The 24,735-nt window shown below is 36.7% G+C and overlaps 1 protein-coding gene across 1 annotated transcript in view; it reads right to left on the bottom strand.

The window, feature by feature from the left end:
- LOC127790812 (ferredoxin-dependent glutamate synthase, chloroplastic) overlaps positions 1–24,735 on the bottom strand; it is a 76,575-nt gene that overhangs the window by 36,969 nt on the left and 14,871 nt on the right. Inside the window, exons 3-10 of the mRNA XM_052320507.1 lie at positions 23,626–24,068; positions 23,407–23,538; positions 21,510–21,608; positions 14,051–14,121; positions 9,927–10,023; positions 8,471–8,563; positions 2,988–3,133; positions 2,272–2,431 (exon numbers count right to left, since the gene is read on the bottom strand). Coding sequence (XP_052176467.1) covers positions 2,272–2,431; positions 2,988–3,133; positions 8,471–8,563; positions 9,927–10,023; positions 14,051–14,121; positions 21,510–21,608; positions 23,407–23,538; positions 23,626–24,068 — 1,241 coding nt within the window. The remainder of the gene's footprint in view (positions 1–2,271; positions 2,432–2,987; positions 3,134–8,470; positions 8,564–9,926; positions 10,024–14,050; positions 14,122–21,509; positions 21,609–23,406; positions 23,539–23,625; positions 24,069–24,735) is intronic.

Here is a 24,735-nt window from a genome sequence, read left to right as displayed (position 1 = left end):
TACCCATTGGGCGTGTACCGTGTAACATAACTCATTGGACATGCACAATAGCTCATAATCACGTGCATTATACAACACACAAAAATCTGTATATGGACTCATTCTAGGAGGTTTGAACCCTGGTTGTGAAGGAGGCAACTATCGCCTCTTAACAGCAGGCCAACCCTTTGGGGATTGCTAAGAAGGTAGTTGAGACAGATGAATATATTGTCTATCCCTTTGTATAATTACTTGAGGCAGAGAAAAATATTGCCTATCACTTGTAGATTTACTTGTGAAGTTATGTGAATTTATCAGTTGCAACAAGCATTGAAAGAGCTTTCTCTACAATGAAAATGATCAAGAATAGATTGCATAATAGAATGGGAGATATTTCGATGAATGGTTGGTTGGTTACATATATTGAAACTGTATTTAATAATATTGATAAGAATACGGTTATACAACGTTTTCAAAATATGAAAACTTGTCATAAGCAATTGTAATAATATTTTTTACCTTTAAAATGTTATGATAAGTATAGAAAATCATGTACAAGAAATAGAGACAGTTAGGTAGTTAGCCAAACTATAGGGACAATTTTTCATTCATTATACATTTATTTATTTTCTAAGTAGCAATTTTTTCTTTGTGCAACTTCCACCACATGAGCAGTTACCATTTATGTATAAATTTGTCCACTTTGAATAATAAAGTGAGAAGTTTTTCTATCCAAAATCAACATGGTATCAGAGCATTTTTTATTAAAAAATTCCTCCATCGTCCCAATGGCATCCTTCACCACAGCAATCTCTTCTTCTTCCTCTCAAGTACCCGTTGTTCCTAGTTCTAATGGACATTCGGTTATGATGTTCATAAGAAGCAGAGGAAAAGATGATTATCTTAATGGTGAAACCTCTAAACCAAATTCAACAAATTCGAAGTACAAGACATGGAAGACCGAAAACAATATGGTAATGTCATGGCTTGTCAATTCCATGACTAATGAAGTTGGAGTAAATTTCATCCTCCACAAGATGGCACAAGAGAATGCCACACAAGAGAATGCCACAAAGGAGAAGTATTCCGATACTAAAGACACAACAAAGGCATTGTCAAGGAGACCTCTCAAACACCCAATATTTTAGTTGTCTAACTAAAATATTGACAGTAACTTGACATGTTCAAAGTGACCTAAATAGACAGGCACTTCATAAAAAGAAAAATTAAAGGTGGATTTCCTACATACCAAGGATCTACCGGAGACTACCTATCGAAGACTTAGTTTGAAGATATAAAGATCCAAGATGGGCTTCTTTAATATTTACAACCTAACTTGAGGGGGCGTGTTGAAAACTGTGTACAAGAAATAGAGACAGTTAGGTAGGTAGGCAAACTATAGGGACAGTTTTTCATTCATTATACAATTATTTATTTTCTAAGTGGCAGTTTTTTTTGTGTAACTGTCACCACATAAGCAATTGTCATTTATGTATAAATTTGTCCACTCTGAATAATAAAGTGAGGAGTTTTTCTATCCAAAATCAACAATAAGCATAGTTATTTTGTTGCTACTTTATTTTATTTGATAGTTATGCTTAATGGTATTTGTAAAAATTAATAGAAGTTCATTTTTATTTTAATAATATTTTAAACCTTAATATATTGACCCCACTGGCCTCAAATCCTGCCTCTGTAACTGCATGCTCCCTCATGTCACGTCCATTACAATTTTTTAATTTTTGATGCCCCCTTTCAGGATACTGTCACCCTTGTCAATGCTATCATTCTCCATCAAATTATCTTCCCTCATTTACTCTATACCTCCCAAGGTTGTACCAACAGCACCAGATTCATGCCAACAAGTAGGATCTATATAGGTGGTTTATCACCAGCCTTACCCCTAACCTTTTTCAAAAAGGCCAATTCCTATTATTCAAACCCACACCACAGTCCTGGAACAAATCTTGACAAGCCAGGCCATGACCTCTTACATTATCTATTCCTTTCTAATCCTTAAAACACTCTTATCAGCTAGATATCTCATTCATTTAAATTTAGAATCATTCAAAGCTGGTATCTCTATCTGACCTACAAATCAATCACACCTTTGACATATCAACAAAAAAATGAACCCATGGATGTCACTAGAATAATCCAAAAGCATTATCCTAAGACATTATATTTTGACCATCAAACCTCGTCACATACTGTAATGGCAATATACAAACAAAAACAGCAATTCAATTAGAATATTAAGTCTTATCTAAAACAAAATTAAAAGTTGCAAACCTGAGCAAACCGCTGCTTGAAATAATCATAAAGCATATGTGACCTCTGAGACAATATTGCAAGGGGAATGTCATCCCCCATGCAAAATGTAGGCTCCTTTCCTTGTGCAGCCATAGTTTCAATGACCATTTGGACATCCTCACTAGAGTAGCCATATGCCCTGTTCCCATTAAAGGATAAGAAATTACCTTCTAAGATGCTACACTTTGCAACGATCATAACATAGCAAACCTTTGGTCATAACCAAACTACATATACAGTTGAATTATCAAGAAAAGCTTCAGTTCAATTAGGATGGATAAATCTAACAATTAACCCAACTAAATCGACACAATATACACATGATTGACATGTCACATCTTAGTAAGAATTAATTATTAGTCTCTGGTCAGAATAGGACTCCACAATATGCACATTTGGCCTATCTAGCTGATAGACAATGCCTATACCACCAATTGTGTTCAGTAGTCACTCGAGAAATTTGGTACCATTTGGACCCTCCCTCCCTCCCTCACACACACACTCACACTCGCCACCCCTTTTCTTTCCTATTATCACCATGTTTGATGGGTCCTGGAAAACTGAAGGATACATCAAGAACAATTATGAAAAACCCAAGTTTTCAGAAACGAAGACCCAGCAATTCTTGTTGTCTAAAATGAGAAGCGGCATGTGTTTGCAGCATCTGGCAATTATTAAAGAAATCAAACACTTACTGCTGGCGTCTTAATATAGCTTCATTGTCCATTACTGTTGCAGAGAGGAAGTTCGCAGGCTTCACAGATCGCAAGTTTTCATTTACCCATTTCCCATAAGGGTTAAAGGAGGCAACTCTTTTCTTAACTTCTGTATTCTCGTAAACCTGCACTTCAAATTGTTTAAGATGTTAAATTAAATTTCCCAAAAGCAGTGTTCTCTAAAACATGTAATTGTTCCTTAATAATGGCAAGTTGAAAAATAAACATCACTTTGTCATAATACACCATATGCTGATGTTACTTATCAAGAAAAAGTTTACGATAAACCCACAATTGTAACATATATGGGCCAGAAATTAGTGAGGTATTCACACAAAGAATTACAATTTAACCCACAATTGTGACATAATATAGGCCAGCAGTTAGTGATGTAATCAGATAAAGAATCACAATTTGTCTAGTTGTAGTAAAAGTTTCTAGCTCTAATACTGAAACTCATGAATAGCCAAGAGATGCATCACAAGCATGCCTTTATGAATCCATATGTACTGGTTAATGCACTTTGTTACTGTTTTGCCTAAAGTAAAGCTGGATTTATTGAAGAAACCAGAAAGAATTGAAGATGATGTGGCAGCAGTTAGTTAATAGGACTTAAGTGTATCTAATTGCTTTAGTAAGGGTAATTTAGACTTTATGTAAAGTTAGTTATCTCCCTTAGATATTCCCGCCTCCCTTAGTCTTTATATAGAAGGGTGTGGAGGCCGGTTTTCATCATCAATCAGTCATATTCTTTATTCCTTGGGTTCGGGTACAGTGAGAGACGTGAGAAAGAGCTGGTTGTTTCAAGTTCTTGTTAGCTTCGGTTGAGTATTGTATCCGAGAGTAAAGGAAGAGGGAAGAGGGGAATTCTTGTACTGGTTTCAGACTTGTTTCTAGTGGATTGTTTGCTTCTTGGATTGCTGGATGTAGTGCCATGTAAATGGCATGAACCAGGGTAAATTGTGTGTGCTGCAATCTGGTTTGATTTCTCCTTTTTTACATTCTGTTTTTATGTTCTACTTTCAGTATTCATTGTTGTTATTGAATCGGTGAGTTTCTTGAGTGATTCTTGTGTGATTATAGTCTCGGTTTCAACACACTTGACCACAAGAAAGTTAGCACTTTTGGATTCAGAGATGCTGCAGGCTTGGCATTCAATGGCATTCAATGACATAAAAATATTTCCATTAAGTAGAGAATATGCCTGGTCTTCTACTAGTATCTTCTTGTTTTGTTAACTTCATGTGAGGGGCTGAAGAATAAACTGAAATCTGTTCAATGGAAAACAGTTCTGTGGAATGTGTATACATGCACCTAGTCCCAGCTTAGTTTGGTTAATTGTGTACATTTTGATACTTGCTTGGAGGATATAGTTAGTTTCCTCAAGTTACCCCCATAAATTATCCAGAGGGCTGCAGAAGAAATCAGTTCATTTATATGTCCACAGAAGGAACTCTACTAAACCCAAATTACCTACCAGCATGCATGGTCATGGAATAAGTACGTACTTGAGAGATAATGCTGCATGGTGTCTCATAACAGGGAAGAGAATTCCAATATAACAAGTTGGTGTGTGATCAGTCCTGGAAACTTAGGAGAAGAGGAGCGCTTCATAGAAGAACGAGTATTGCAACTTATCTCAATCTAAAACTCTTTGTCCGGCTTGCCTACCTATTTCAATTGTTAATAACTCTTTCTTCTATGGCTAGTAGGATTAAGAAATTGATGGTGAATTTTCTTTTCTTTCTTTGCAATGAGGAGAGGTGTTAGGGGCGGAGTTAGCGTTCCATTTGGTGGATTTAAAACAAGTTTGTCTTCTGATGGGTTGCATGTGGGGTGGAAGTCTTCCTTATTTAATAACAATCCTATAGGGATATGGCTTGAGGGTTCTGGTCTGAAAGGGAGAGTTTGTAAGAAAGGTACTGGGTAAGAATAAGGTCTGAGAGGGAGAGTCTGTTTTGTCGCTCATTTCTCCTTCTAAGAATAACGTCTGAGAGGGAGAGTCTGTTTTCTCACTCATTTCTCCTTCTCTCTCTTGATCCTTTTCTCTCTCGCACCCTCTATTCTTCTCTCTCCCTTTGAATTTCTTCCAAATTCTCCCTAGTTTTCTGCCCCAATTCTCACGATCGATAGAGAATTCATTGTCAGATTCCAGGATCTGACAACTTTTTTGTGTGTTTTTGTAGATAAATAAACACCATCAAAAGAGGGAAAAGCCTCCATAATAAATGGAACCAAAAAAACACTAACCTTAGGAAAGCTCATCCAAGAAGAGAAGAAAATGATCCAAGCCATGGGATCGAATTAAAGGGAGAATGAAATGTGATGAATGGAATGTTCTATCCCTTCAGAAGCTCTATTGTTCCCCTCCCTCCATGAGTGCCACTGCCACATAACTGCAAATGGAACTAGGAACCCAAACTTCCTCTTGCTACATTTCTGAGTACCCCAACCCCAAGAAAACCAAAAAACCAGAACTGAATCTCACATGTCCCACTGAATGCCCCAACACCTGGAAAAAGAAGCCCCAAACAGTTTTGGAACAGATCAGTGGAGAAGCAAATGCTCCAGGGACTCACTGCAACATTGCAGAGAAAATACCACTTGGCTAGGATCTAACCTCGCTTTCTCAGGTAGTCAATCATAAGGATGTTTTCATGAGCAGTAGTCCAGAAAACAGGCCACCTGTAGTGGCAACCCTGATCTCCAAACAGCCTTCTAGGAAAAGCCTTCCTGTCACGGACACCATAGAAACAACTCACTGAGAAATTGCTGCCTACAGAAGATTGCCAAATCAAACTGCCCATGTTATTGTTAGAGTTATGCCCCACAAGCCAATCATGTTTTATGTAATTGATTATACTTTATATTGGCATTCTTTATCTTCAATCAATTATTATTGCAAGGCATTATGTTTTTATTTGTCATTGATGATTGTTGTCATTATTTATTGCAATCATTATTATTGCAATCCATACTTGACAAAGTCCATAGATCAAATAGGCTCATGGAATATAGTCGTGCATAGAGATAACGATCATAAAACATATTACTTATAAGTCTTGATATTAAATGTTCCTAGTCATAGAGTTATTAAGATTGAACACTAATAACTCGGATAGACTAACATATATGACGCATGCTCAATCAGGAGAATGTCTTGTTTCATGGACATTGGTGTGAGGACACTAGTGCATATATGTGGGTGCTTATTATAAGAATAAGTACACTGAACTGACCCGCTACAGAATTCCTAATGGTTATTGTTTAATGTCAAATTGGAATTCTTGTATTGCAATAAAGCAAATTGATCCTTTGACTTGAGACATCATGGTAGTCTTATATCTGACTGGTTACGCTTTGGTGCTTTTTTGGATTCTAATGGAGTCATTGACAAACTATCACTGGGCGTTGCCTCATCACATATGAAGATTTGTGAATGTCGAAATAGGATTCATCACTTATCATTAAGATGAGAAGATGTTATATGTATTCTGATGATTTCATGACTGAGGAAATCCTTGGCCAAGGTGAGGTGGAAATCAAAAGGTGTTTTGATTTCGCCTATCAAGTCGTAAATCTGAAATTGATACATAGTTATTGAATTATTAGAGTTTCGTCATAAAACCATACCCTAAATTCAATTGGGACATAGATCGATGAAAGGATTTTACTGCATGATAATTGCAATTGAAAAGGTCCGCATTTTTTCATCGTTGGCTAGGTATTCATGGCATGTTGCTAGACGTTAACCATGATATGTAGAGTTTTAGAATTTATTTGATTAATTCTAAAAACTATTAATTAAAGAGTTTAATTAAGAAGCCCATGAGATGTGTTAATTAAGAAGCCCATTAGTTTAATTAAAGAGTTTAATTAATCTAATAAGTTGGACCTTGATATAGCCCAATAGAATTGGCCCTACATCTAGTCTAATGGTGGACCTAAGGGGTCACACACTTAGATCGAGCCCATTCCACAATTAAAAAAGAAAGAGTCGGCCCAACGCGATTAAGGGCCGGGCCTAAAATGTTTAGGGTTTTTCCAAGGCGTGATTAGGGTTCTTGAACTCTATTTATATGCTGCTTAAGAAGCTGGAAACAGGGGAAAAATTTTGTCTCTCAAAAGGCATCTAGGGTTGCTAGCACAACCGAGGTGTTCATGGAATGATTGATCGTGTGGACCGACTTGGAGGAGATCGCGCTTGCATCTCTGCGGATTGAAATCGGGCATAATCGAAGCCTACACAGTCGTGGATTTCTCACAGTTATATACAAAACCATCTAAACTAATCTTCCTCTCATGTTAATACCCATAGAAGCTATGTCTATCATCTCACTAATTCTTTCGTTTCAAACTTATCTCCCTGATGTAGTTATGTGCCACCTTATCATCTGCATCCCAACTGTACTAATTTTACTAAAATTTGATTCTTAACTGTCCAACAATTAGAGCCATAATGGGGTCCCCAAAAATGTTCCAGCCAATCTCATAGGAATGTGCTACACAAAATACCAAGAGTCTTTCTCCACTTAATTCTTCCATATTATATGTTGGATAACAGTACCCTCTCCTTCCCCCTTAATTAAACCATAATTTATTTAGAAAAAAATTAAAATAAAAAATAAATCATAGTTTTATTGAAGTTGCATCCTATGAAGTTGGTTTTAGTTCTAGTATCTTAAAACCTCCTTATTCTAAAGCTACTTTCTAAAGTTCTAACTTAGCATTTACCCTTTTGTTTAGTCCATTCACTAAAACAATAGTTAGGATACTCCATCCTACCTCATCTTACCCCTTATTTGTCAATAGCATAGTTGCTTGTGTAGATGCTTGCTTTAAAACTATAATAATAAGTCACCAGTTTCTCATAAGGTTGTCCTTGTCATGAACCCAAAGTTTAGCTAGGGTTTGATGGGAAATTGGAGGAATTCAAGGGAGTTAGAACTGAACATAGAGGATTGGAGGGAGAATTATAACAAAAAGAGGGAGAGAGTGTAGAGAGAGAAAATCATAAGTTTCAATTTGATATATTTCACAATGATCATTTCTTTACAACTCCAATAGCTTTATATAGCATAAATTTTCCTTAGCAGTTTCTTTTCATTTTTTTTTATATCTAAAACAATTTTAGTTTCTCTCTTTTCAAATTCTACCGCATAGTTCTAAGGGATTTTGATGCTTTATTTTTCCTTAGCAGCCTTTTTCTCCATCAACATCTATACAAAATTTAGATTCTATACGAACCTTATACTCTTTCCATGTTAAACCACATACTCTTTTCCCATATCCACATCCAAAATGATTGTCATATATTCAGTGTTTTTCCCCTAAAACTAAGAAACTGTAATTGTATGATCAAAAGTTGACAAAGATGACAAGTGTATGTGGATGCATATGTAATCATCAACAGGAAATACCGACACCAACAATCTTATCATTAGAGAAAAAGTGATACAAACCTGACCACTAGGTAGATCAACTGTTATCATCATTCCTGGACCAAGACGACCCTTCATGATAATTTTTGATTCATCGAATGGAAGAACACCAACCTAGGTAAAGGTAAGATATGGCTTGATTAAAGTCTCAATAGTGTTAGTGAAAACGTGTCAAATATTTCAAGAGCCACATTTAAATGCAACAATCATAAAACTCAAGACGAGGAAATAATATAGCACAAAGAAACTTGTACTTTAGGAGACATTATCTCATTTAGTCTCCATATAATAATTTGATCATGAGCCAATTATCTCTTCTTTGAGTTGTTGAGAGTAAAAATAATAATATAAAAGATAATCTAACCCTTCATCTATCAGCTTAAGCTTTTAGATGAGATGGTAGTTAACAATTCAACAATAGTACTTTTCCAAGTTCAACTTTTTTGGACAGGGCATCAAAATATATGCAAGTAAATGAGAACAGAGATTACTCTGTCCAGTGGATGGTATTTCTACATGGAGCACTAAGACTTCTTTCCATAATGTTTGGCATTCAATGGAAACACAAAAATATCTTTCAGAATTTATCTTTTCACACATGAGAACCAGGTGCAAAATAAATTTGTCTCAAATGTTTGGCCTTTGATAGGATTTCAAACATATATACATATACATACTTTGACCAGTTGTCTTTTCTTGCATTGAAGCCATTAAAGTAATTACGTCATAAAATTTGTGGTGCACTCCTATCACAATAAAGAGATAATTCTTAAAACCAGACAGACAAGATTGATTTATCCAACACAAGCCAAACTTTGACTTACAATATACATAGCTCTCATGAGCGCAAGAACAAATAAGTATGACAATACAAGATCATTTTAGAATCCAGCTCTATAATAGGCACACATAGGTCCTGGACCACTGAATAAACCTAGATTTTATGGAACTATCTTAAAGTTCTAAGCTGAATGACTTAAAAGACATTGTGTGCAACTAAAATACAAACAGCCCAAAAGAAACAATTCTCACTTGATGGGTAATTATCCTTTAAAAGAAATAAATAAGTTGCCACCCATTTCTACTGCTGCTGAATCTTCAGAGCAACCAATGATGGTCATCATCACAAAGCAACAGTATAATGTTCAATTGTACAAGATTGTCTGTATTAAACAAAGTGTGCAAGCACAATAAGTTTCTAAACTTACCTGACTTGGAATATTTGGGTGAAATTAAACAAGAAGAAAGATAAACCACACCAATTTATCCCCAATATGTGAAGGCTAAATGAATAAAGAATACTCTTCAATGTTCACAATAGGCTCAAACTGAAGGGAAAATAGAATTTAAGCCCATTTCCTTGAGCTCCACAGAAGAGTAGCAAAGCCAAGGCTCATGGCAACAACCTAAATCTGAGTAATGCTTGACCCTTTTTACTATAAAGAGAACATTAAGTGATAAAGAGCATAGAGCACACCTCAGATGCAACATAGACAACATTGTCTATGGTCCGCCAGTATCTAGCAGGGCGCAGTCCATTCCGATCAAGACAAGCTCCGACTGTTTTCCCATCACTGGCATAACAGTTGAAAAGAAAGACAAGTCAAAAGAACATGGGTAAAAATTCAAGACTTGATGCAGGAAGACTGAAACCAAACCTGAGGTTGTCAAAAAGAAAATTTAGAGTACGTGAAGTTTAGAGCCCATTTGGTTGGTCACACCCCCTTCATTCACCAAAAAATACAAAACAGAAATTTTACCAAACATTTTTAATCATCTGATAGAATACACGCAATTTATACATGGAGGGTGGAAAACAATTTTTACAATTTTGATATATAAAACAAACGAACTTTTCTTTTTTATTTTCATGATTGTGACATGTAGATTGCTACCTTTAGATGTCTCCTTGTCATCTATTTGGATCCTTTTTCTCCATGCAAAACCTTTTCCTTTAATTGTCTTATTATTTATTTCAGTTCTTGACTATATGCAAGATTGTAGATAACAACTAATTATCATGTTAGCAATTCATGATCTCTAGGATTCATAAAATTGTAACACAAAAGGTCATCACCAAAAGTGCTAGCTAAAGTTTTGACCCCAAAGAGTCACAGGACCAAAGCATCCCTAATAGACTACCGATGTAGGATTTGGTCATGACAAACTCCCCTCCTTTTAATTCTCAGCATCCTCATCAAGCCAAAAATTCCATATCTCAATCTAACACAAGTTAATCAGTTAGCACCCACTTAATAGTGGTCACAAGTTGGATCTAATACCACTTGTAACACAAAGTATCCTCGTCCAAAAGTGTTAGTTGAAGGTGACTTTTCGGTTCATATAGCCATGTAAAATACACCTAAGACCTCTCCAGTAGATTATCAATATTGGGTTGGGATGTCAAGGAGATAGTGAATGGGAACATTTAGAGTCAATTAACCACATTCGAAGTTTATCGATCACATTTGCCTTGCCATGGTTGTGCTACATATTTTCCTCTTATTGTCTCTTCATTATCAATTCCAGTTCCTAATTCAATGCAAGACAATAAGCATACTTTAATTACTTATGTTCAGGCTGTATATAAATTTATAGCTAACATGCATGGTACTAGTTATTAGTGTAGAAAACGGAATGAATTAATCAGAATAATTCTTCCATAAACTAGTATATACACGATGATGTCCTCTTATAGAGGAGTAGAGGTACAACATAAGGAAACAACTTCTTACAAGAAAGGAAAAGTTACATTATACACTCTTAAGGAAAGTTTCCTAAGTCTGAATTAGGAAATATCCTATTCCAGATTAGGAACTTTCTAAATCTACATTCTTTGACCATCATATACTTATTTCTTCGTGCACCAACACTCTCTCTCAAGCTAGTGAATGAATGTCTATCATTCACAGCTTGCCTATTAAATCTCCAAACCTTTTGACAGCTAGCCCTTTAGTTAAAACATCAGCCACTTGGTTCTCAGATGACACATAGAGAATTTAGATTAGGGCTGCATCCAACTTTTCCTTAATGAAGTGTCGATTTATTTCTATATGTTTTCTCCTATCATGTTGAACAGGATTATGGGTAATACTAAGAGCTAACTGATTATCCCAAAATAGTTCAATAAGACCTTGCACCTTGATCTTCAAATCCTCTAAGATGATCCGTAGCCACAACAACTCACACAAACCAAGGGCCATAGCCCTAAATTCTACATCTGCACTTGATTTTGCCACAATGCCTTGTTTCTTACTCCTCCAAGGCACCATATTTCCCCCTAAAAACACACAATATCTAGTTGTGGATCTCCTATCAATTAGAGACCCCCATAATCTACATTTATGAACCCTTTGATACTCAATCCAGCCCCTATTTTAAGCATAATGCCCTTGCTCGGTGTAGCTTTTAGATAGCTCCGGATCCTCCTTACTACCTACATATGCTCCTCGGTTGGGCTGTGTATGAACTGACTTACTAGGCTAACAACAAAACCTATGCCATGCCTAGTATGAGAGAGGTATATCAGCCGGCCAACTAACCTTTGGAACAACTAACCTTTGGAACCTTCCTGTTGTGTTTTCCTCGAGATAGATGATAGGAGATCAATGCAAGCTTTGAAGATTTATCGGCTGGATTTATTTTTGGCAGTTAGAGTTTTATTTCTCAAAATATAATTGTTGTATCTTTGGAGGTCTAACTGTAATATCTCATATTTGATTAGTTATATGGGGATTCCGCCTCTTCTATAAATAAGAGGGCAAGGCGGTAGTCGAGAGGGATCTAATATTCTTTCAAGCTCTTAGTTGCTATTATGAGTACATGTTGTTCTAGAGAAAGTGAGACTTGTGTATGAGTTCTTGGGCTTTCTTGGAGTGAATGAGGGATGGTACTTGAGCGATAGGATTGTATGAGAGCTTGGGTTTTGTACTGATCAATTTCTATTGAATAAAGGCTGCTCGAGTGAGAGTGTTGGACTGCTGGATGTAGAGCCAATTCATTTGGCTTGAACCAGGATAAAAGGTTACGTCTCATGTAGTTTGATTGTCTTTCTTGTTTTGTTTATGTTTTCATTTATGTTCTTTATTGACTGTTGTGTAGGTTGTATGTTGGTCGGGTGAGTTGTGAGTGTGTTGAGTGGTGTTTGATTGGTTTATTGGATGTGTTTAAAGGTTGTTAGTGCTCCCAAATTTATAACACTTCCCTTATCCACTGCCTAACCATTAGGATTTTCTTGCAATTTGATGTTAGGTTCCACGAGTATGCTGGCTCCTTTTCCCCCTATCATACCTGTTTCAGCTAACAAATCCAGCACATACTTACATTGAGATAGGAAGATTCCAGCCCTAGAGTATGCTACTTCAATCCCCAGAAAGTACTTGAGAGCCCCAAGGTCTTTAATCTCGAATTCCTTGGCCAAATTTGCCTTGAGAATCAGCTGTTCTTCTTCATTATGTCCAATAACCACTATGTCATCAACATATACTAGCAAGGCTGTTACCTTTTCTACTGAATGTTTGATGAAGAGAGTATGATCCCCCCTACTTTGATGGTACCCCATAGTCTTCATGGCCTTAAAAAATCTCCCAAACCAGGCTCGTGGGGACTACTTGAGCCCATACAAAGTCTTCTTAAGTTGCAAACTTTCCCTGCAACTTCTTTCTAAAATCCGAGAGGTAACTCCATGAACACTTCCTCCTCTATTTATAAACAATAAGGGAAGACAATACAATGGCAATAACCAGTATACCAATACCGGTTATACCCTAAACTAATTAGTTATCGTTAAATTAAACCTAACCAACTACCGATCGCTTGAGGCTGACTGGACTTCACTGATTCCTTTATCGGGCTAACTCGATGCAAACTAATAACAGAATGCATAAGTTATTATTAAATATAATATTCCTATAAAAACTGAAAATATGCTGATAAGTTCCTCCTTCCTCAAAACTAAAATAAGTCAACCTGCTACTTTTTAACCATCTTTATGGTACCAATTAATATGAATCTCTGAACCACTGTTTGTATCACTCGTGCAGTTATAATTGTTTTTATTTGAACAGCAAACAATCATGAAAGCATAAAAAATTCTCCAGTTGAGTTCAGCTTCAACTTCTATGTTACGTCAAATTCAACTGAAGCATAAAAGAAAACAGAATATATATATATATATATATAAATCTCAAGCTAAACCTCAATGGCCAGAGGATCCTTTTTTTTACATGGTCCTTTTTGCATATTATTGAGCAATGCTCTAAAACTAAAATGAATTCAGTACTAGAGCTACCGACATGGACACACCGAAAGTAGAATCTCCAATACACAATAATATACCAGCCATACACCAACAGCTCATAGCTCTAGAAATTTATCAAAAGCCAATTTCAAACAGATTATAACATCAATATCCTTGGTTTGAACTTGAACCCATCATTATCCAGTTTGCACTAGGATTTTGAGAGCTTGAGTTCTTTCCTATTCTTATTTGCACAATTGACAAGTAAAAACACTGTTTAATAACAACATATCAAGCCCTAATCCCACTAGGCGGGACAATGTACATCCAATAAATAGCAATAATAAATAATGGACTTGTACCTGAATAAGAGTAAAGCAGGACCATCCCAAGCCTCCATTTGACCCTTGTAATAGTCATAAAAATCAACAACCTAAGAAGAGAGAAACATGAGTATCATCCAAAAGGAGAATTAACTGAATTTTTGTAAGGGTGTAAACAGTTTGGATAAGATTCAACAGTGGCTACCTAGTAGAACATGCCAAGATGCCTATGTATACTATTTAAGTGAAGAAGTTGAGTTTCACTTTTGTCTCTCTCTCTCTCTCTATGGTGAGGTTCTCACCTCAATCCTCGCGAATGGGATCCTAAAAGGTAAGGTTTTCTGAATAGTTCAAGAAGTTAGAGGAGGCAACCCATTGTCCCTATTTCATTCCATCCTAGTTTTGGAGACCCAAATCTTATGTTTCAAATACTAGAAAAGTGAGGGCGGATACAGATGTAGTGGTGGGGGATAGGGCAGGTTTAAATGAGAGTGTCTTGTGCCTTTTTTTACCATGGATGATACTCATTTATTCTATAGGCAATTGAAGAAACAGTAAAGAGTTTGAGGAGTCCTTTTTTGTGTTTCAAAGCACGTCAGGTTTGCACAGTAATCTAGCAAAAAGTAAAATTATTTTTGTTCAGGTTGGGAATGAAATCCACGTTTTGGTTTCTAACACTGTTGTGAAGTAGGAAACCCACCCTCTAATATTTTGAGCCTGCCCTGGGCTCCTCTTTTAAGGAAAATTTTGTTTGGGGTGAGGTCAGAGAGAGATTTGAGAATAGGTTGGCCTCATGGAAAAAGTAATACATGTCTAAAGGGGGAAATTTTCCCTCTTTAATGAAGCAAGAGCTTCACGATAGAAAAAGAGAAAAAGAAAATCGAGAGATAGAAAAATACCTCTTGCTGAAACTTGAATTAACAAAAAATGATTACAAGTTACAGAAATCAGTCATGAGGCTAGTTTATATACTAGCCTCAACCGCCTAACTAAACAACAATGACCGCATAACTATACGAAACAGATTCTCTACAACAGTGTGCATAACTATATCAATACAACCACTGCTTAAAGCAGTTAACTAGACACCGATGCTTCCACATGCCCCCTCAAATCAGACTCCATATTACACTTCCTTGAAGTGACCTTTAGCTGATCTTTAGCTGCTGCTGAATTCTGATTTGTAGGCTGCTGCTGAATTCTGATTTGTAGGTATCACTTTGAGTTCGAGCTTGTCACACAGATACAAAAATCTATCATTTGGCAGTGCCTTAGTAAATATGTCAGCCACTTGATGCTGTGTAGGAACATACCAAATTTCAACATCACCACATTCAACCTTCTATCTAACAAAGTGAACATCAATCTCGATGTGGTTAGTTCCAGAGTGAACACTGGATTTTCTACCATACACTTGGTTGCTAGGTTATCACACCAAAGAATATGTGTGTTAGCAAACAGATAACCTAACTCTGAAAACAAAGACTTCAACCATAAACACCTCAATCACTCCTTGTGCCACTGCTTGGTACCCAGCTTCACCTACAGACCTAGCCACAACAATCTACTTCTTTGAACCCTAAACCAAAAGATTTTTACCAAGAAACACACACAAGCCACTCGTCCACTCGTAGAGCATCTAGTGACTTTGCAACTCACATGATCAGCATTAGTGAACACGGTTAGAGACAAATCTGAAGGAGGAGTAAAAACTAGACCTAGACCAACTATTCCCTAGAGATACCGAAGCAACCTCTTACAGGCCAACCAATGTTGAATCATAGGGGAAGCCAAAAACTGACACAACTTGTTAACCACAAAAGCCACACCAGGTCTAGTATAAGTCAAATATTGAAGTGATTCAATGACAGTTCGGTAAAGTGAGGGATTGGAAAACATAGCATCCTCATCAGTCAAAGAGGTACTTGAGCTCATAGGAGTGGTGCAAGGCTTGCAATCTTGCATTGCAACCTTCTTTAACAAATCCAATGTATACTTTGACTGAGTCAAATAGATACCCGTAGAATCCCTATAAGCTTCAAACCCTAGGAAGTAATTAACCGAACCAAGTGTCTTGAGGGAAAAATAGGTGTCTAAATCTTGAATACAAGCATTCAAAGCTATTGAATCAGAACCAGTAATCAGAATGTCATCCACATACACCAGCACAAACAACACACACTTTGAAGTTCTTTTAATGAACAAGGAAGCATCTAAAACTACTCTCACAAAGCCCCAGTCTTGCAAAGTTGACCTCAACCTGGTCTACCAAGCTCTTGGAGCTTGTTTAAGTCCATAAAGAGAGCCTTAACTACCGAGCTGAATGTTTCAACATAATCAACCCCAGGTGTTTGGAGAAAACCCTTAGCAACTGACCAAGCTTTATATTTGAGAATAGAACCATCAGAATTATATTTAACTTGGAAAACTCACTTACAATCAATAAGGTTCATATCTAAGGAAAAAGGAACAAGATCCCAGGTGTTATTCCTTCGTAGAGCAGAATATTCTTCCTCCATGGATTCAACCCAATTGGAGTCTAAGAGAGCTTCTTGAACAAAATTAGGCTCTAGGGAGCTCACTAAGGCATGGGGAGAAGTAATGGTAAGTTGCTTTGCTTTGGCTCTAGTGATCATTGGGTGAATGGATGTAGCTGGAGCAGCCTTAAATTTAGACAGTTTAAGTATAGGTCCAGGTTCAACAAGAATAGAAGAAGAGGAAGAAGGCTACTCAGCAGTAGATAAAATAGGACTAGTGGCAGGAGTGACAGAGGAATTGGGTGGTGCTACTCAAGGAGAAGATTTAAAAGAGACAGGAAGAGATGAATTTAGAATGGTTGTAGATAAACCATTAGACAAGCCATTAGACACAGACAGAGGGGCCTAAGAGTTAGAAAACAATTGAGGAAAGGGAAACTCCTCAGGATTAAATTGAACATGTCTTGACACATAAACTCTACCCGATGGATGCATACATCTATACCCACCTTGCACATGACAGTAGCCAAGAAACACGCACTTAGTTGAGTGAAAATTGAATTTGTGCTTGTTATAGGGTCTAAAGTAAGGAAAACAAGCACAACCAAATGGTTGCAAATGCAAGTAGTTAGGCTGTTTGCGAAAGAGTTTTTCAAATGGGGTATGAAATTGAAGTGGTGAAGCTGATAGAAGATTGATGATGTAGACAACTGTTTGAAAAGTTTCTGCCCAAAATTAAGAGAGTAAGACACATCTCAGCTATGTGTCTATGCTCTCTCTTAGCAACACTATTTTGTTAAGTGTGTATGGGGGCAAGAAAATCGAGGTTGAATTCCATAGGCATGTAAATAGGGTAAGAAGGCTTTAAATTCTCCACCATTCCCCGTTTGAAGAGCCTTAAGTTTTGATTGGTATTGCAATTTAACAAATTTGTGGAAGATCTTAAAAATAGGCAAGGCATCATATTTTTGTCTCAAGGGATACAACCATGTATACCTAGTGTAAGCATCCACAAAGACAATGTAATAACGATACCCCTCAGTAGAAAGAACAGGAGAAGGACCCCACAAATCTGAGTGTACTAATTCCAAAGGACTCTTTGCTGTGATTTGACAACTAACAAATGGAAGTTGATGCATTTTACCCAATTTACAAGAGTCACAAAATGAGAGATCAATAGTAGAACAAAGAAAACTGAGTTTATTAAGAACAAATCGTAATACACAAAAGGAAGGATGTCCCAACCTAGCATGCCACTGCTTACACACCCTATCAACACAAGCTAATTGCATACTAGGCATCCTAGTAGAAGAGGATAAACTCTGTCATTTACAATTATTCAAACAAGACATTAGAGACTTATTAGTTTTCTGATGAGGAATAGCAGCAATACAATTGCTGGACACATAAGAAGAAACAACTTGGGATTCAGCATGAGCAAATAGAGACCATCTTTAAGGATTCCTCGAAGTAGTACCTGGTTTGAATCCTTGTCCTTAATCAAACAAAAGGTAGAGTGAAACTCAACAATTACATTATGATTAGTAGTAAGCTGAGAGACACTAATAAGGTTTTTCTTCATGCTAGGAACATGAAGAACACTTGGTAAAGAAATAATAGAGGTAGGATTAGTGTGAGTAAGCATTTGGCTAAGTCCAACATTAACAATAGGAAGAGTCTTACCGTTGCCTATTGCAACTTTGTCACTACCACTGGAGGGAGAATGAAGAGAAAGGTTATTCAAATTTGAGGTTATTTGGTTCATAGCACTAGAGTCTACACACCAAAAAGAATCACCATGCTGATAAGGGGAAGAGGAGGAGAATTGGGATTGTGTTTATGAGGATTGTGGTGAATAACCATAGTGACTCTTAGGTGCAAACCCTAGATCAGTCAAGTAAGCTCCATTAGACTCTTGAGAAGCTACAAAAGCTTGAGAATCAGACTGAGTCATACCACCACCTCTACCAAAAGAATTAAAGTTGCATTGAAAGGTTCTATCAAACCAGTGAAAACATTGATCAGCAAAATGCCTGGGTTTACCACATAATTGGCAGTAAATTCGTCTGCCAGAGGACTTGCCTCGACCTTTATCTCCTCTATAACCTCCTCCTCGTGAAACAAAGTTACTTCTACCAGAAAAGTTTCCTCTGCTAAAACTACCACCGCCTCTAGATAATTGAGAAGCAACATTAACATGCACTATTGTAGAATAAAAACCATGCATGGATGACACATTAGATATACTCTTAACAACAAGTCTTTGTTCATGCATCAGTAAGAGATATTGAACCTTTTCTGTACTAATTTCATCCATTTGATAGGTAATCAAACTTATGACCATTTCATACTCATCATCCAATCCATGTAATATAGCCATTAACAAAACTTTATCACTTAGAGGTTCTCCAATAACTGCTAGGGCATGTCCTATGGTCTTAATCTTCAAAATATAGTCATTCACAGACATGTCATTCTTCTTAACAGATCTAAGTTGTTGTTTTAATTGAAAGGATCTAGCAACAGTTTGTTGTGAGTAGAGATTCTCAAGAATTGTCCATACCTCAGTTGTTGATTCACAATGGATTACCTGACCTAGAACCTCCTTGTCTATTGTAAAGAAAATCCATCCTAACAAAAGCTGATCTAACCTAATCCATCTTAGTATTCCGAATTGACAACTGGTTCTTCTTGATCGAAAGAAAGATACTTAGGCGGTGGAGACGACTTGTTGATGAAAGGCAGTAGATCAAAAGCCCTAATTGTGGCCAAGATCTACGCCTTCCAATACAAGTAATTGCCGAAATCTAATTTCGTAGGAATGAAATTGAAAGCCTAAGCCACTGTTGAGAAATCAGACTGAGTAGTCAAAGACAAAGTAGAAGAGGAATGAGGAAGAGTCAATGAATTGGAATCGCAAGAAGCCATTGACATTAGTCGCAAGCTCTGATACCATGAAGCAAGAGCTTCACAATGGAAAAAGAGAAGAAAATCGAGAGATAGAAAAATACCTCTTGCTGAAACTTGAATTAACAAAAAATGAATACAAGTTACAAAAATCAATCATGAGGCTAGTTTATATACAAGCCTCAACCGCCTAACTAAACAACAATAATCGCATAACTATACGGAACAGATTCTCTACAACAGCATGCATAACTATATCAATACAACCACTGCTTAAAGCAATTAACTAGACACCGATGCTTCCACATTTAACAGTGTCATGTCTAGCCTTCCACGATTTTTTATCATTGTTTATGATGGTACATGCTTCCATTATTAGAAAGTGTTGGTTCCCAAAGGATCATCAAAGAAGAGAGGCTAAGCTGAATCTATTTTAGAAGTTTTTAAATCTGGAATAGAATACTTTCCTAATTCAAACTTAGAAAACTTTCCTAAGAATGTACATATGTATCTTTCCTTTCTTAGGTGTTCTAGTTTCCTAGGTTGCATTTTTTCTCCTCTATAAGAGGACTCAACCGTGTACATAAGAAATATAGTAAGAGTTATTCAGTTCTCTACATGGTATCAGAGCCAACAATACCTTCCTATTGCTCCTAAACCCTAGTGTGCCTTCATTGCACGTTCTTGCCCTTCCTCCCATCCTCTTTGATCAAGCCTTCATTGCTATCTTTCTATTCAACCAATTGTTAAGGTGAACATGTCAAAAATCTCTAAAGTCACTCCTTATATGACAACTAGAGAATCAACTCCAGTTAATCAGCCAACTAGAGCCGAAGAGCTGTGTCATGACCCTAGGAGCAATAAAGGGGTAATATGGTAATAGGCTTATAATAGTTGTTAGGAGATATTTTAGCAATTGGTTAGAAGCACATGAGTGTTGGTATGCATTCAGTTAGGAGCTAGATATGCCTATAAAAGGGCTATTGTAAATGGACGGGATCATTATGTTGAATGATAATTGAATCTCATTTTCTCTCTCAAATTCTCTCTGATTCCTTCCTCCGGTTCTGATCAATTCTCTCTCTCTCTCTCTGTGTTCTAATCTTCAACTCCACCCCTCATTTCTATTCGTTATCTTCCCCATTTCTATTTAAATTCCCCCTCCAATCGTTGTGTTCTTGGTCCTAAAACCATTGAATTCTTCCGATTTACAATCCAATCCTAGGCTAAACCCTTAGTACACGACAATTGATACCAGAGCCATCGTTCCTCAACAGTTTTCTTCATTGATTAATTTCCGACGGACATTGACGATTGTTGTCCGATGCAGTTGATTCTCGAATTCTGAAGGTGATTACAAAAACCGGTAGCAACGGATGGAGTTCAGATGACTCGAAACGGAAGCGGTTGAGTGTGGATTTCAATGGTTACAGTAGATTTGAGTCCGAGTCTTGAAGACAAAGCCAGTGATTGACACGGGGTGGTGAAATTCAAAGTGTTGCCAACTTTTAGAGGTGACATTCTAGGAGGTTTAGGCGAATCAGGCAGGGGAGTTTAAAGGAAGTACGCGATTGTCAGTGATCTAGGAGCGAAGCAACATACGATCAATTCTAATAGCGACTGAGAAAGCAGATTCATAGGGGAGGAGATACCTGCTTGGCAATCAGAATTTTGTTTGGTCAACTATCCCTCTTGAGTGTAATATGGACAGTTTGAAGAAAAAACATAAAAGAGCTTTTGAGGGTGTAGAGAACTCAATCTTTTGTTTAAAAGGTTACATCTTATCTTCTCTATTTTTCAGGTTGAGGGTGAACACTCCTTTTTGTTTGTCCACCTTTGAGCAATCTTTGGATGATTTAATCTTTACTTCTACCCATATAATGGTAATCCTTCATTTCTACCCATTCTTTTGTATAAGGTTCACCCTTTCAAGGCATTTTTTTCTTCTAGATACTTGTCCAATTATCAAAAAATAAATAAATAAAGTAGGTACAGACAAAGTCATGCTTAAGCAATAAGCCAAAGAAAAAGACCAGATCCATAAAAATAGAGGAACTTTTCCAAAAAGAATTAAAGTATATCACATTGATGATCCTTTTGAACTTAGAATTTACCTCAGGATACTTGATTGTCAGAGTAGGATGGTTCTTGTAAGCCTCTGGGACAAGAATCATTAGAGCTTCCTCAGGAATTCGGCCACTTCTGATTAACAACTGAACAGATTGAAAGAAAAACAATTATACAAGACTAGTTGTGACAAATATTTAAAGAATGTAGAATATCTAATGAAGTAGCATAAATAGATAATTGAGATGCAGCAACTGTATCACTCCGCCCCCTATCACCAATGACCAAACCTCCTCCCATCAACCTCCCCCACCACAAAAAGGAGTTACAAATAGGGGACAAAATAGTAAATCTCGGAAAAAGCATATCAACTGTCTCATGCATAATAAAAACAAGGAATTGTTCACAAAATGAATCATCTTCAAACAAATCTCCTGGACCTGCAGTCAGTCTATTATCTACTACTTAGGACCAACTACAAGAATTATTTTCTGGCCTTCATCTTTCCTTAATCTAAAGCCATATCTTGAACTAGGCATGTCAAACAATTTGGATCTGGTCCAGACCAGAATTGGGCCAGATTTGGATCTGGTCCGTTCCTTATGGGGTGGGTTTGGGTATTAAAAGATTCCTATTGGAGCGGGTTTGGGAACAAATTTAAAATTCCAGCAAGGTGCAGGTATAGGGAACTCATCCCCAACAAGGCATTAAACTAAAAAAACATGGAAATAGTGACCTCTCGCACTAACTTTTTTCAAAAGCACTTTTCTCACTACCTTAAGAATCACAGACCAGGCACAAGCACAGAAATGGACACCAGGATACAGCAATTTAGAAAAAAAGTAATTTTAAGGATACTACAGGATACAGACAAATATTAATATCACTTATAGTTTTCACTAGTAGTGCTCATGAACATAATAATCAAAAAGCAAGGACAATATTGGAAAAAAAAAACAAACAAACTAATTCAATATAAACATGCCATTAAATCTATAGTAAATTATAGTTTGTAAAAAGATAAAAGATACCATGAAATCCATAAAGATCATAATATAAACATCATTGGACATAAAAATAATTAGTTTTGATGAAGCTGTAATTAAGCTCAATGGAGTTTCATATTCTTTACCAAAAACTTATTGTATTTGTAGATTTTACCCCCCAAAAGTTGTAAACACTACTAAAAATCCAGTCATTCTTAGGCATGTCCACCACATCCCCGAAAAAGTCCTACATGCATCCAAAACCAAAAGTAACAATGAAAAACAGGGGCATGCCAGTTGATGTATCTGAAATGTATTCCAAAGTGTCTGGCAAGCACATACTGGACACATATATTGCATCCAAAATGAAATGTCAGTATTTACAAGCGTATAACTTTGAAATTGAATGTAAGCATGTTCCCTGTTCCCGTCCTTTGCAAAATGAAGTTCTCTGAGCACAGTTCACAATCTATAAAACGTAAAGAAAGAACCTGATGTCAACCGCAAAAAAAAAGGGAAAAGAAGGGGAAATAGTTATTAGAACAAAGTGCTATCATCTTTCAGTGAAGTTAAATCTGCAAAGAGTGGACATGTCAAAGCAAAAACTGGTTTTCTCATTTCACATTCTAATAATTACTTTGTTCATTTAGCTTTGATAAACACGAAAACTTACACAAAGCAAAGGGGTTTCAATTAAGCAGTATAACTTGTAAGCTGAATCCAGCTTAAACCTTTACTTCAGTAATTTTAGTCAGTCAACTAATAGGTAGAATTTGGCTTTACAGAAGATATGGTCATGATTAGACATGATTGGAGAGCTAGAATTCATGTAGCCTACCCGACCTAGTATTATTAAGGCTGGTGATGATAATAATGATGAACTAATAAGAAGAATTCCTAATATACAACAAGAGGAAGCAATTGAGTAGATAATATGAAGATAGGATGCTAGCCATACTTCTGCTGCACTATCAAGGTTTGCAGAATCAGATGCTTTTGGGTTGCCATAGGGACGAATTTCATTCTCCCGACCTCGCCATACTGGAGACTTCAATGAGTTCTCTCGAGATTGCATCCAATTCAAGTTTCCCTACACAAGATGTTCAGCATCAAAACAAAGAACAAAGAAGCAGTATTATATTGGTGAGATACAGTATACTAAGAGAAAAACTGTAACCTGTATGGTATTGATCTCTCCATTATGACCAAGGAACCTCATTGGTTGAGCGAGAGGCCACCGAGGACTAGTATTTGTGCTGTACCTCCGATGGTAAATGGCAAAAGGGGATTTATAAAGATCACTCTGGAGGTCATAATAGAATCTACCCAGAACTTCTGAGCGGAGCATTCCCTTGTAAACTACTGTTTGGTTGGACAAAGAACAGAAATAAAGTTCATTTCCCCATTTTCCTGAGTTTGCTGCTCTTTCAATCAACTTCCGGCAAATGTATAGTTCTCTTTCAATGTCATCTGCACTTTCTTCCTTAATAACTCTGACAAAAACCTGCTGCACGTTGGGCATGGTTTCTCTTGCATAATAACCAACTACAGAAGTATCTACAGGAACAGGCCTCCATCCAAGCACCTCAAGGCCCTCTTCTCTAAAGATGTTACCAATAACTGAACAAGCAAATATTTCCACACTTAGAAAATACATGATGGCTAGAGATGAAGCAAGACAAAATTAAACAATTACAGAGGATAAATATTAATTTATCTAGACAAATGTTTCGTAACAGTACCATCAGTCGAATCAAAATTTAAACCATTAAAAATTGGAGAATCTTTCTCAATTGAATAGGTTTTAGAGGCTTTAAAAGATGCTGAGTAGGGAAAAATATTCTGGTCCCAATGGGTTCACTTTATTCCACAATTGCTAGGATACTGTGGGTGGTGAGGTATTTGATGAAATCAAAGCATTCTTTGATAAACATTGGGAAGGCATATGATAGTTCTTGTGTAACACCTGAGAAGAGAAAAAAAAAAAAAAAAAAAAAAATAATAATAATAATAATAATAATAATAATAAAACCAATACTTAGGCATTCAAAGCCCTAAGAATCAAACCAGAAATTGATTGAGGGCAATCAAGCTCTTAAGAATTTAAAACTGGGAACAGTTGATGAGGGTTTCAATTAGGGCCAGACCAAAAGGTCTGGCATTGAGGAGTTAAGGGAGAAGAAAAGACAGAAATGATGGCAGAAATCAAGAATTCTCCCTCTTACTCCATCTAGGTTTTTGTTCAAACCTATGAGAAACTTGTATAGTCCCTTCTTTTCCACAATCT

The sequence above is a fragment of the Diospyros lotus genome, chromosome 14 (genome assembly GCF_014633365.1).
Source record: "Diospyros lotus cultivar Yz01 chromosome 14, ASM1463336v1, whole genome shotgun sequence".
Classification (NCBI taxonomy): domain Eukaryota; kingdom Viridiplantae; phylum Streptophyta; class Magnoliopsida; order Ericales; family Ebenaceae; genus Diospyros; species Diospyros lotus.
The sequence above is the reverse complement of the archived record's forward strand: the minus strand, read 5'-3'. Positions and strand labels throughout refer to the sequence as shown.